This window comes from Syngnathoides biaculeatus, chromosome 10 (genome assembly GCF_019802595.1).
Source record: "Syngnathoides biaculeatus isolate LvHL_M chromosome 10, ASM1980259v1, whole genome shotgun sequence".
NCBI classification, from domain to species: domain Eukaryota; kingdom Metazoa; phylum Chordata; class Actinopteri; order Syngnathiformes; family Syngnathidae; genus Syngnathoides; species Syngnathoides biaculeatus.
Window position 1 is genome coordinate 9,222,375 of NC_084649.1, and position 14,372 is coordinate 9,236,746.

The 14,372-nt window shown below is 38.8% G+C and overlaps 1 protein-coding gene across 4 annotated transcripts in view; it reads left to right on the forward strand.

Moving 5' to 3' along the window:
• cita (citron rho-interacting serine/threonine kinase a) overlaps positions 1 to 14,372 on the forward strand; it is a 56,128-nt gene that overhangs the window by 37,065 nt on the left and 4,691 nt on the right. For all 4 annotated transcript variants that reach the window (XM_061832969.1, XM_061832972.1, XM_061832971.1 and 1 more), the window contains 13 exons: positions 3,525 to 3,705; positions 3,851 to 3,942; positions 4,028 to 4,132; positions 4,237 to 4,406; positions 9,192 to 9,272; positions 9,370 to 9,505; positions 9,699 to 9,838; positions 9,966 to 10,058; positions 10,140 to 10,248; positions 10,373 to 10,501; positions 10,676 to 10,756; positions 10,849 to 10,927; positions 11,401 to 11,583. In XM_061832969.1, coding sequence (XP_061688953.1) covers positions 3,525 to 3,705; positions 3,851 to 3,942; positions 4,028 to 4,132; positions 4,237 to 4,406; positions 9,192 to 9,272; positions 9,370 to 9,505; positions 9,699 to 9,838; positions 9,966 to 10,058; positions 10,140 to 10,248; positions 10,373 to 10,501; positions 10,676 to 10,756; positions 10,849 to 10,927; positions 11,401 to 11,583 — 1,579 coding nt within the window. The remainder of the gene's footprint in view (positions 1 to 3,524; positions 3,706 to 3,850; positions 3,943 to 4,027; positions 4,133 to 4,236; positions 4,407 to 9,191; positions 9,273 to 9,369; positions 9,506 to 9,698; positions 9,839 to 9,965; positions 10,059 to 10,139; positions 10,249 to 10,372; positions 10,502 to 10,675; positions 10,757 to 10,848; positions 10,928 to 11,400; positions 11,584 to 14,372) is intronic.

Sequence of the window (14,372 nt, forward strand, 5' to 3'; positions counted from 1 at the left end):
CCATTTTGTGTGTCGGGGTTGATTATTCGGATCCTTGGTCATAAGTCGCCTAACTTGGTGATAAGTTGGTCATTTGTGCAGGAGTCTGCATGAGAGATAGTAGTCCTCCCAGTCTTTACGACTATTTCAAGTCAGTTCTGTCTGATCAAGTCATTCTGTGTGGTGGTGTAAGTCAGGGAAGGGGCTGTGGTTGGTTTTCTCTATTCATTATCTTGTTCTTTCCTTTTACTGCCTCCTTCCTCTCTTGTAATCACCATTAGGTATCGTCATACCCATCTTAGGTCATTTTAGTAAGGTCACCTTTATTTCTACAATCTGTCATTTTTCAGCTGCATTATATTTTGCAAATTAAGATCGCCAGCGGAATTGTATTTATCTATTTATGTCAATATTTTAGATTATCTGGGCTTTGTGCTTTGATAAATTTTCAATCTTTGCAAGTTAAGTTGTCCCTTTCCTTTTGTTTACTAATATTTTTCCCCATTTTGCAAATTTGGAGCCAACACACAAGACCTAGTGTGTACTACGGTTGGCGTTTTTGTATTAGACAGGGTGATTGTTAAATACTCTTGCTTGATATTCCTCAGGCTTCTACCCAGAAGGGCAGAGGAATCTTGCCTTTCCTTCCAAACAAGTCGTCACTTCCTATCCTGTCTCTCAAACACTCGTATACACAATCACACACGGTTTATACTGCAGTTTTATTAGATGTAATTTCATACAGACTGTATTTTATTTTCCACGGAATTTAAGTACGTACACGAGTCAGGCCTCGTTACACGGATTTAACTGTTATCTATACAGACGAGTCTGCCCTCGTTACGGTCCACGGAATTTACACTAAGTGCACACGGGTCCGCCCTCGTTTACCTTTTAATGTACAGACGAGTCTGCCCTCGTTATGCGGAATTTAACTGTACTTCCTACACGTTACCTTCGTGTAGACTGCGACGCACCTTCGTGCAGATTTCCCGTCGACAATCATTCCTTTTATACTTCATAAGACAATTGTTCTTACCAATACGTCGTCTTGTCAGTTGGATTTCCGTCAACCCTCAGATCCCAGTTAGAGAGTTTGAGGACTAGTCCCTTAATGGGTCTGTGTTGCCGTGGCCACGGTCTTCCTGGAAATCAATTCTGAAGCTGGGATCGATCCTCAGGTACCTTGGAATCCGGCTCGAAGGACCAAGAAAATGTTAGGTTTATCACCTAACGTGGTGGAATAGTTGCAGAAATAACGGACAAGAAGTCGTCTTTCTTCTGATCAGGAGGACGTGAAAGGTGATGATGTGGCACTTTCTTTGGTTATGATGGAGTTGTAATTGGCCACTTGTAGGAAGATACTGTTGCATCTGTGTGTAGGAGCGCGTCCTGTGAACAAGACTCTTCGAAGCAAGGATGATACTTTGGCTTTGTTGCAAGTCCATAATAAATATATTAACGATAACTCTAACAGTTGGTAACAAAACAAGCCAGCTCCTCAACAATCGGTATTCACCCGGAAACAGGAAATGCAAGTTAACCGTACTGTGCATGTTGGGAAGTTATGGCAAAAGCACATGTTCCGAGCTTCTTCACGTACTGCGAGCGCATTTATGTCGAAACTCATCAACATCATGAGCCATGTCAGAGGAAATTCAGTTACACTGAAAACATTTCTGGGATATAACACAGGTAATGTTTCAGTATCTAACTATAAAAAGTATGAGATTGTGATTTAATTTGACGTGATCTAAGTTCTAAAGTTACACTAGTTTGTCCATATATCTAAATGCGAACAGTCTATATTTAGTTTTGAAATGGAATGTCTATTGACCTCTTATAAATGTCAGTCTTAGTCTGTGCAGTGTCAATAAATTATGATTATGGTATTAGGTAACAACTACATACTCAGGTATAAGAACTCAGTAAGTTATTTCAAGGTCTTGAGATTCCATCCCTAATCACACCCGCAACTTTATATCTGCGGGCATTACATTACCTCTTGTAAGGAGTAACCTGGACAAGGCATTGTTTGTCTTATCATAGTCTTGATACAACACAGTTATTTAAGGCCATATTATACTGTTCGTGCAGAAATCTTTTACGTGCCTCATTTGGGCATTTCAAGTAATGCCAATTCTTGCATAATGAGTTCTGACACACCTACCGTGCGCATGTGGGTCATTTGTGCACACCAAGCAATGAGACATGACTCTTTGAAGCCGTAGGCTGATTGTATTTCAAGAGAGTGGCGGTTTCCTGAGACATATAAATGTGATAAAAATCCATTTGGAAAATATTTTACACTATAAATGTGAAACAGACACAGGAGTTGATCATTGCACAGCTGATGATGTGCCCACCGCTCCATTCATAAGTAATAGTATGCCTATAACCGAGTGCCAGTGTCACCGATGCTGTAAGAGCAGTAAACTAAATAAAAATGTGCAATAGATTCTTTTACCTTCACGGATGGCTAGACTTAAAGCAGCCTTGCAAGTGCGCATTAAAAACAATTTTAAAAATCAGTCTTTGAGTGGATGTGCGCGAGGCCTGATTTGACAGAGAACACCCATATTCAAATTGCTCAGGTTGCTCCACCCAGAGTGCTTAAGTGGCAGGAATATACATAATGGACAAAATTAGGTGGATGGGAGAATGGGCACATCAAGAAAAGCCCAGCGCTGAACGCTTTTTCTGACTTGAACACATGGTAACATATTGCCCTAAATTAGTACTACTTCATTTTATTTTAATTCAGCTTGATTTGACTAGCGAACAGCATTTTGTAGTGGTTAGCAAGTCCGCCTCATAGTTAAGTTGTGAGTTCATATTCTGAATCCTCCTGTGCTGCCTTTGTGGGTTTTCTCTGGGTAGGCATACTTCCTCCCACATTCCAAAAATGTACAAGTAAAAATGTAAATTGACTACACTTATATAGTGCTTTATCTACTGCATCAGAGTGCCCAAAGTGCTTTAAAAAGCCTCATATTCACCCACTCACACACACATTCATACACCAATAGGGCAATTACTATCATGCTGTCAGGCCCAGAGGGAGGAAATTAGGGTTCATTGTCTTGCCCAAGGGCAATCTGATACACCGACAGCCGGAGCCGGGATTTAAAACACTTACACTTCAGTCACTGAACAACCTGCTCTACCTACTGAGGAACAACCATGAAACATACATGTTTGGTTCATTGAAAACTCGAAATTGTGTCCAGGTAGGAATGCACGTGAATGGTTGTTTGTCGATATCTGCCCTGTGATTGGGTGAAGTGTATCCCGGCTTTTGCCCATCGATAGGCAGGATAGGCTCCAGCTTACTTCTAACTCTGAGGACAAGCAGTATAAAAAATTAATGGGTGAATAGGAAATCACTATGCCCATTTTTTACCGCAGGTTTAACAACAGCCTGAAAACGTGAAATTTTGTTTTTGATGTTTTAAAAATATTTCAAACAACATTCAACATTATTTCATGAATTTCCCTGAAAGAAAATTCTGACTTTTTGGGGGACGGGGGGTGTCTTCCCACAGAGTGCCACACCCTCTGCCATCCGAAATGCTCACCATGTCTTCCAGCCACTTGTGGTCTGCCAGCTGAATATGCTACCCACTTCTCTGAAGCTCTATGCCGAGAGAAGGCAAGTTCTCCTGGACTACAAGTCAAGGAAGCCAGCGGGCATGTTCGCTTGGAGGGATGGATGAAGCAGCCAAGGTCAATTTTTCACTCTTCCTGACATACCGGCCCATGTACAAGTATATACCATGCTATATATTTATTATGTTTATTATATTGCTTGTTTTTTTATTATTATTGTTATTATTCTAAAGTTATTGTTATCGTTTTGTGTTTCACCAAGAAATGGCAAGCGTGGTCAGCAGGGTTGGGAGACGAAGTATGTGGTTCTTGATGGAACAAAAATATCAATCTACGATACAGAGCCCAGAGAAGGTTGCCTTTTTTTTCTATTGATATAAAGAGACAATAGAGATTAATCAGTATCGAATACAAAACTAATTTGACCTGTTTGTTTTAGACTGTATAAATGCGGAAGAGGAGTTTGAGCTTTGTCTACCTGATGGAGAGGTAACTGTTCATGGAGCTGTTGGAGCCTCTGAGCTAATCAACACTGCAAAGTCAGGTAGTGGTCCATTGCCAGCGACTGCTACTGCGCTCTGACCATTTTTAAGAATACCCATCGTTCTAAAATATTGAAGTGTAACTTTTGCGGGTGTTTGTGTCCAGACATTCCTTACATTCTGAAGCTGGAGTCACACCCCCACACCACTTGTTGGCCTGGCCAGTCCGTCTACTTCATGGCTCCCAGTTTCCCAGACAAACAGCGCTGGGTGGCTGTACTGGAGTCTGTGGTGGCTGGTAGCCGTGGACCTAAAGACAGAGGGGATTCAGAAGCTGTAAGTGCTAAAACGTATTTCTGCGGAATTTTTCAAATAAATGCGTACTGTTTCTTGTAGTTTGTCAATTGTAAGCAATGCCTCCAACAAGAGCCAGTGCCTTCATTTCTTTTTCTCCTCTTCCCTCCTCTCTCTCTCTCTCTCTCTCTCTCTCTCTCTCTTTCTCTCTGTCTCTCCCTCTACACGTTATCACCAACCACGTCTTCTATTTGTGTCTTCTCCTTGTCCTCATTGACATGATTATTTGCTTTGTGTGTGTATCCACGTTCAATGCGGTTGTGTGGAACATTATAGACAGGTGTTTCTAAAAGACAGAAGAACCTATCACCCCTGGTTCAGGTACAGTAAGAAGCTGCACGAATGCTTGGGCTTCACTGACCAACTGGCTGAGCATGTAGTTGCTGTACCGATCCATGCATAGTACACAGCTGTGTGCAAGATAACAGAACCAGGTTAAATGGTTCGTTCCATAGTCGCTGTTTTGAGTAACGATTCACATGACTTTGACTCAAGTCAGGAATTGGATGATTTTAGACTCAAATTGACAATATGCTAAAAGAGTTGCAACTCAGAATCACCTTTACTCGACTTGGACTTGAACGGCAATTGCTCGTGACTGCACCAGGACTTGAACCTATTGACTTGAAAGGACTTACAACTTTGACCAAAGCACTTTGCGAAACCACCACTTTGCATCTTTCTCTTTCAAAAGTTATATGTGCAACTTACTGTTTAACTAAAGGAAAAGATGAGATGTGACAAACTAAGCTTTACACAATCAGGATTTTTGGGGCCGATCAGCGAGTTATAAAAAAAATCATAACCAATCACTGATCCAATCACAAGATGGAGCAATATGTCTATTTTAATGGCCTGATTATTTACTGTATATGCTTTTGTACTTAATTGATCAAAAAATAATTTTACAAAAAATAACATCTTTGTTCATCTATATATGCCAGTGAGGCATAGTAACAGACAGAACTTCTTCTCTTCGATGGCGGTAGAGTACATAAACTAATAAACGTATCTACTTTTTGTGACATTTTTGTTTACTGGTTTGCAGTGAGATTTGTAATTGCGAAATATGTGCCTTGGCTCCATAAATGTTGGAAATCACGACTCTGGACAGCTCATTAATCTTGTCTTGTACAATGCGGGGATTACGTGTTGTCTGTCTCAGACATGTTATCTGTCCCGTGGCAATGCCTTTTTTTTTTTTTTTTTTTTTATAAATTAATTGGCCATCAGCTACATACAGTACGACGTCAAAAGATACGAAAAAAACTACATAATTTGGACTACATAAAAAAACTATCTTTTGGGTTCAGATATACTGTACACGATGGTGATGCGGAGTGAATGTCTTTTGCAGAGCCGATCAATGACATCATCAATCAGATCATCAAATTATGACATCAAAGCCTAAAATGCCAATATTTGTCCGATTCCAATCAGCTCGATAAAATTGGCTGAGAGTCTAGAGGCAACATAATGCTAATGTTCATAATGAATAGTTGTTACATCACATTGTCCAACACCACTATTGATAATGTGTAGCTGGGACATATAGAAATAGTGCACCTACGTCATAAAATCACATGATTTTTGTTTACGTCGCCATATGGCCAGTCAAACAAAGCATTGCTGAAAGTTAATTCCATTGAGACAGAACGAAAATGTCTTATAGCACGACACCCAGAGTTTTATCCGCTACCGTTGAAAATTTAGAAGGTGATAATAAACGAAGGTACGTGGAAAAATTAGAGACACTTGGCATAGAGGATGCATATTTAATGCCAAAGTCGATGTTTTCGCTGATAAGAAAGTGGACTGTTAATCCACTTCCGCTTTTCATGGACAACTCGATATACACATGTATCTGGTGAGTAAGTCCTCAAGATTTACACAGAAAGTTCGAAAGCGTAGAAAAATCTGGACGCATACAAATACTTCGTTGCTGGATCTGTTCTCAATCATGAATAAATTCCACATAGTGATAGACCCACTTTGATTTTTTTTAAATACAAATGCCAATATTTAAGTAAATGACCCCTGGATTTACACAAACTCGCGTTCATTAACTATGATTGGGGAAAAAAAATGTCGCCTCTGTACACGGAAGTGTATTGCTGCCACATGCTTAACTTCGTAAACCTCTCTGTGACAGACAGTTTATTATTGTTTTTTAAATACGCATTGTTCTCAAATGAGTCAAATGAGCATTATAAATTCTTCTTGATAATTTGAGATTGAGAAGAATAATTCCTACCAGAAATGAAATGATCGGTACATAGGCGTGTGTGTTTCGTTCGGGATATCCTGATCTATTTGAAGAACTGTCTCGTCTATTGTGACTACCAACAGCACAATAGGTCTATGGCGTCGCAGTGGTGACGTCATGTGCACGATTTCTATTGTCTTTTGACAATTCATGCCCTGTTTGGCAATCTCTGGTAAAGGAATTGACCAATATCTCATTCTGTTACACACTACCTAAAATAATGGTTCCATTAAAAAAAAAGTAAATCATAATCAATAATCATAAATCAACAATAAATGTGACTGCTAAATTAATCCAATAACCACTGTTTACACAGAAACCACGACACTGAACGCAGTAATATGGGAATTAGTTACTGGGGATTAGTTACTGAGGGTGGTGGTGGGGGGTATTGTAGAAATTGAATGGCGTTATGCTGTTTTTTTTTCTTAGCATTAGCAGTTAGCTTTGTGAGCAACCACGCAAATAGTTACATGGTGGGCTGGCTGTGGGCTGTCTGAGCTTCATGTTCATTACAGTCTATCGAGTTTTGAAGGTGTAAAAAACTTTGATCAACCCCATAGTTTTCTTATAAAGGTTCAATTACCTTGTAAAATTAGTTTTATGGATGCAATATTAATACACACTGGTTATACTGTCAGCATATATTCCAACACATGTTTTAGCGTGTATGCAAGCTAGCATATGATGGCACTCACTTGCCAGTCAGGAACAATTGTATTTCACATATATAAGCAGAAGAAGCTTACATTGCCTGTGCAGGCAGGACATTACTGACGATGTTGTGCACACTCGGAATGTCACATCAAAACTAAAATTACCACACCACAGCAAGGATCATAGTATAATCAAATCATAAAACAAAACAATGACTCACAAAATAATTGACAAAAAAATGACCTTTCAGCGCCTTTACATGCTTTGCGGCATGTTGGTGTGGCACTAACGACCTTCATAGTGCCACTTCGTGAGCGGCGTCTATTTAGAAGAGAATTTGAGACCTTTACGATTGAGAAAATATGGTAAATTTAAAAAAAAAAAGAACTTTCCCAAAATCCAAAAAAATATGCGGGGCCGCAAAAGGTGAACTGCAATGGGCAAGGGCGCACTGTAATGATTAAAAGGACTCGAAAGTGTAGGACTTTCAACTTTACTCAGAACTTCCATGTCTCGATTTGAGACTTCACTTGGACTTGACTTGAGAATTACTTGTGATTTGCAAAGCAATGGTTTGGTCCCGCCTCTACTTTGCAGAATGCATGGCTCTGAATTGTAGTCTGTATTGTTGGCCCACAGCATGCTGTGCTATGCATGCTTCTGCAAGAGCCATGCGGTGCTTGGGGCTTTTAGTGAAACTAAGGACACAGGCAGTTACACACTCTTTTCAACTATTTTGTACTTTAGAAACAAAAGATTAAAAAATTAAGACACCGAGTCACTGATAATAGCAAAGCTTGCCTTCATAATCATGTTGTCAAATTAACAAAGGTGTGACACATTTCTTTTGTAATTCTTGCAAATTTTTGATCCTCCAGTTCAGTGAAGAGCCACGAGAAAGCATAATATATATTGATAAATTAAGTTATACTAATACATAAGATAACCATGTGAATCACAATTTCTTTGTGATATTTAGAACAAATGTAACAACAGACATAATTGATTACATTTACAATACCTTAAATAATTCATTTAGATTATTCATAATACTTATTTGCCTATTAATAATGTAATTTAAATTCTGGTGAAATGAAATGTATTCCTTTGAAGTTTTAGACATCATAGCCATCTATAATGTAACATTTTAAATCTCGGGGTTACTTTCAGATGCAGAGTTAAATCAAATTTGGATAATATCCACAATCACATCTGGAATAATCTCTTGTGAATAGAGTTTTTGTGTGCTGGTGGAAAGTAGTTTGTTTAAACTACAAACAGCATTTTTAAACAAGTGCACACTGAATAGATTTTTTTTAAATTTTCTATAGCCAAATAAATGTATGTCTGTGTGAAGAATAACGTTGTTTTTTTTTCTCTCTAAAGCTTGCTCCAGTAGATATTGGGAACTTTGTACCCAGAAGTATTACATCATAAAACTGAAATCAAACAAAACTTTTGTTCTTTTCGGTCCATTAGGATTTTGCAAATTGATTCTATTTTCTAAATGCCAGAATAATATATACAGTATATTAACAGGATAATGAATAATTGAACTCCTGAAAAATGGAAAGACACTAACAATCTGATTAATTTTTTTTTTTGCATAAAGTACAATAATATAGGAGAAATATTAATGTCAATGATGACATATCTGTTTTATAAGGCGATATTCTTATTTGTGACTGCATGTACTCAAGCAACATTAAGTGGAGTTTCATGTATATTTTAAGTTGAAAGATGAGGCATTAGAGAGTTGTCTGTGACTTGTGCTGAACACCTTGTGGTGCTGATTACCTACCTCACTTTCCCTCTTCACATCTTGCTTTTTGGCGTCCTTACAGAAACTTCTGGGCAACTCCTTGCTGAAGCTGGAGGGTGACGACCGCTTGGACATCAACTGCACTCTGCCTCTCACTGACCAGGTTCTGCCATAAACATTAAGTATAAGCTTACCATTTGGCAGCTGCACCCTCTGCCTGCTGGTTTCACATCAATGACTGTCCCTGTCATTTGCCTTAGATTGTGCTGGTTGGCTCTGAGGAGGGCTTGTATGCGCTGAACGTCATAAAGAACTCCTTAACCCACATTCCAGGCCTTACCTCAGTATTCCAGATTCAGGTCCTGAGGGAGCTTGACAAGCTGTTGATGATCACTGGTTAGTTAATGGAGCTTTTCAGGAACTCGTATTCTCCCGATGACTTTTTTTTTATTAATGTTTATTACCAAGTCATTTAGGTTTTCATTATTTTTGCATATGCTTTTTTGGTGTTAATTTTTCCCTTGAAGTATAAAATCTTTCGCGTGTTTTTCGTATACAAGTAATATGTTTGTATTGAATTGTCTTTCAGGAGAGGATCGGGCTCTCTGTTTGGTGGAGATCAAGAAAGTGAAACAGTCTTTGTCACAGTCCCATCTCCCAGCTCCACCTGACCTCAACCCCTTCATCTTCGAAACAGTGAAGGGGTGCCACCTCTTCTCCTCTGGAAAGGTCAGTTAGAATCTTGTCATCATATGAAGTTAAGTCATCAGTTTCCACATTAAAGATGAAGTAATGAGCTGAGCTGAGATTTTTTTTATTTATTTATTTATTTATTTATTTTTTAATTTCTTCACAGATTGACAATGGCATCTGTATCTGTGCTGCCATGCCCAATAAGATTACAATCCTTCGACTCAATGAAAGCCTCAATAAATTCTGTATCAGAAAGGTAAGGTTGCTTACAGGAGAGTCTATTTTTTTTATTCAGGGAATGAAGTCGGTTATATTGTTCATTTTACTTGATTTACAGGAAATTGAGACCTCGGAGCCCTGCAGTTGTATCCACTTCACTGGCTATAGTATAATCATTGGCACCAACAAATTTTATGAAATTGAAATGAAGCAGTATGTGCTGGAAGGTTTGTCATCCGCCACTCACTATCCACCACATTCGAGTGCTCTTGATAGTAAATCAAAACCATTCATTGTGTGTTCACTTAAACCTGACTGAGGTGTTAAACTAATACAAGTCTATGCCTGCAGAGTTCCTGGATAAAGATGATGTGACGTTAGCCTCTGCTGTGTTCGCCGCATCTTCCCACAGCTTCCCCATTTCCATCATTCAGGTTACGACAGCTCCTCAGAAGGAGGAATACCTCCTCTGTTTCCATGGTGAGATGTTCTTTTCTGTCAGTGAACGTGCCACAATGCCAAAAAGTGCACAGTTGAGCAAATCTGTAAATTCCTCTCATATAAAACTGTTGACTTTTAGAGTGTCACCACAATATTAAAAGAAGTGTTGTTTTTGGGGGTGGGACTTGCTGATAAAAAATTATTTTATTGCAGAGTTTGGCGTTTTTGTGGACGCATATGGACGCAGGAGTAGAACCGATGATATCAAGTGGAGCCGCCTCCCCCTCTCATTTGGTCAGTATGAATCTTCATTAGATTGTATTGAATTTTATTTCCTGCCTTCTGATCATTACGTCATGATATTAAATGAGAGTTTGACCTTTCAGCCTATCGAGAGCCATACTTGTTTGTGACCTACTTCAACTCTCTGGATGTCATTGAGATTCAGGGACATTCTGCATTAGGGTAAGCTTATTTTAATATCCTTTAGCAGGCCCTAATGGGATCTTTATTTACCTTTCAAATAATGACAAACAGGAGACACCCATAGTGTTGAGAGGGTGCATACATGTAACACCATACATGTTAGTTTCATGAAAAAGTCTATATTGGCCATAGGTGTACTCTGTGAATGATTGTCTATAGTATATATATATATATATATACCTATATATTTATATACCATTCCATTGACTGATGAGCAGTCCGTGTGTGTTTACCCTACCTCTGTCACCCAAAGTCAACTAGGATGGGCTCAGGCACACTTGTGTGGACAAGCAGTTTAGAAAATGGATTGATAGCTAACACAACTACACAGTAAGCTAATTTATTGCTGTATTGAGGTTTACTGACTGTAAATCTGACCATAGTGAGTGTATTTTTTTCTAAAATCCCATTTCTACCAAGACTGGTGTTCTGAGCTCCTCTGCTCCTTTCAGGTCCCACTCATACGCTCATCTAGACATTCCAAACCCACGCTACCTTGGCCCAGCCATTTCTTCCGGGGCCATTTATTTGGCCTCATCATATCAGAACAAACTGCGGGTAATTTGCTGTAAAGGCAACTTGATTCAGAACCATGATGGTGGGGAAGACCTGCAGCATTGTGGTTCAGGACGCAGGTGAGGACCATTTCATTTCACTTAGTATATAGACTGTACATGTTTTTCTCCTTCAGCATGTTGTTTCTTTCCAGCTGATGCAAAGTCTGTATGGCAAAGTCTGATGATATTATTGGTAGAAGGTAAAATAAGAAGCAAAAAACATCTAAGGTATTCTTAAGAAACACCAATACCAAGACAAAAATAGGCAGTTTTGGATATTGATTGAGCTACTGCAGACTGAAGCTACAATTGGCACATCTTTAATTAAACAAAAAGAAATAACTACACTTAATTTGGGGCCGGTACAGTAAATGAGTCAACTCTGAAATAGCAACCCCTATAATTTAATTGTTAATTATGCTGAAAGAAAAAAACTCGGATAAATCATGAATGGGGACATGAAAGTAAAAGTTACCACCAATTAATCTCTTGCTTTGTGTGTGAGCATCTGAAATTCACTTATTGTTGCTGAGGTTTGGTCTGCCACAATGTTGAGAGTGGGAAAACATAATGACACTGGTAGTTAGCACTGCAGTGCACAAGTTGGCATGCATAGTTGGTGATTTCAGTGACACATACATTTTCCTTTTTTGCAGGAGGAAGCATTCATATAATGTAAATGTTGAAAGTAGTTAAATGAATAAAGGCAAAATCTGTGATTTTATGTCATTTGAGTGTTTTGTTAAAATGTGATTCTTACGTTTGACGAGTGTAATAGTTGAGTGGTCCACACGGTTGACTTTCAACCAGCATGGGATTGAGTCCCGCTCATTGAGTGGAAAAATGCATGGGAGTGTGAATGGTTGTCTGTTGCTGTGTGCCCTGCAGTTGACTGGCAACCAGTTCATGCCAGTGTGTAGTCAGCCTTTTTCCCGCAGTCAGCTTGGATAAGATTCATTTCCCTGTGACTGAACACGATGGATGGATGGATGGATGGATGGATGGATGGATGGATGGATGGATGGATGGATGGATGGATGGTTGTTTGCTATTGATGGATTTATCACAGAAAATATTGCTGAGATTGGAAATGGGCTTTTTAAATCTGCCCTGACCTGCTCTGCCACAAAGCCATTTGTATTTTTCTACATGAATCAATTTACATTTACATTTTCCACTCAGTTTTCCAATATTTAATCAATTTAGCAACCTGTGTCCTGCAGTGCCAAACATGCAATCCACAGAATTTTATTTTTTCATTTTATGTTTATTTCTACTAATCACTGTTTCTTCAGACTACATTACTTCGCCCAAATGCAGTTGCTGACTTTAAAGGAGATGTTTGTTTTTCCCCCCAAATTTCAAACCATTCCCAAGAGTTTTGGTAACGTGTATGTGACATGATTTGGTCAAAATAGCCTTCGGATCAGAGATTATAGTCCAAAACACACATTTTATTTCCTGTATTGCTGAAATTAATCCTATTTAACTTGTTGAGCGACTGTATACCTCACCCCATATAGAGCTGGGTGTGTCTGGCTTTTGTCACCATTGTAATCATGGAAGAGTCTGTTCAAAAACAGCTTCGACTCTTGTGTGCTATTTACTAAAACCTAACGTTATCTGATGTTAATCTGTGGATCAGACGATACTCTGTGTATCTCCTTACTTTTTTGACATGATAGAAAGGTGGTCACACCAGTTGAAGATGTGAGTGTTTCTCCATGATTGTGTTTCAGACAGTGTAGTTGGGGGACGGGACTTTTGCCATTGCTTCATTGTGGCTTGGGATCTTCATCCATTTACAGTATCTGTGGAGCCCCTAAAGGGAGATTGGGGGGTGGGGGGGTTGGGGGGACTAACTGGTTTCTCATTGTAATGAGTAACTTATGAGTTACAGTGAGTTACTCATTACAATGAGAGTGTCGAAAAACGGCTACTTATGGGTCGAAGTTTATTTACCTGCTAGTGGGAGCTTCCTGTGTTCAGGTAGTCGTAGCTTATTTACCTGCTAGCGGTAGCTTCTTGAATAAGGAATAAGGGTCTTTTATACATGCACTCAAGCAATGAACTAGTTACTCATTACACTGAGAAAGTTTCTCATTAGAATGAGAAACCAGTTAGTTGTTTTTTTTCCAATGTCCCTTTAGGGGCTCTGTAGTTATCTGATCACTTATACAGTGGATATAATCTCTGTGCAAATTGAGATATATAAAAAAAATAATGCGACCAATACAATTTTTTACATTAGCATAATGCAGTGTTTTTCAAACTTTTTGGACGTGACCGCCTTTTTGGCACAAAAATTGCCAAATACAAACTGAACACCTCAACGCTGACATTTTTAATAATAATTTAATAATTTTTACACCACGGTTCAGGCAACGATGACCAACAGAGAGTACAGAGTTGCCAGACCTTGCATTAACTGTCAACTATTAATATACCCAATATATGTGTAATAATTAAAAACTATTTGTATCATCATCCCTATGGTTTTTTGTCAACATTGTCAAACAATCAAGAATCAGAATAATTGAGAATTTTTTTTTTTCTTACCATGAGGTATGGAAATTAGGGTTTGGAAAATATGCGTTTTTCCAAACCCGAATTTTGAAATCTATAATGTGTAGCAACCTTACATTCAGATGCCCTTTACAACTTTCGACAATTGCAGTGCCGTAAAAAAACACTTGCCCTCTTCTAGTATAGTAATTGGTCCAGAATCCTAACAGCTGGATTGGGCCATCCGAGGCAGCAACAATTGAAATGAAGTCACATGAGTGTGGAGCTAGTTTGGCCCACTCAAAATGGTTTTAATACAGCACCAATGGAGGGTATATGAGCATGAATAGAATTTTTTATTA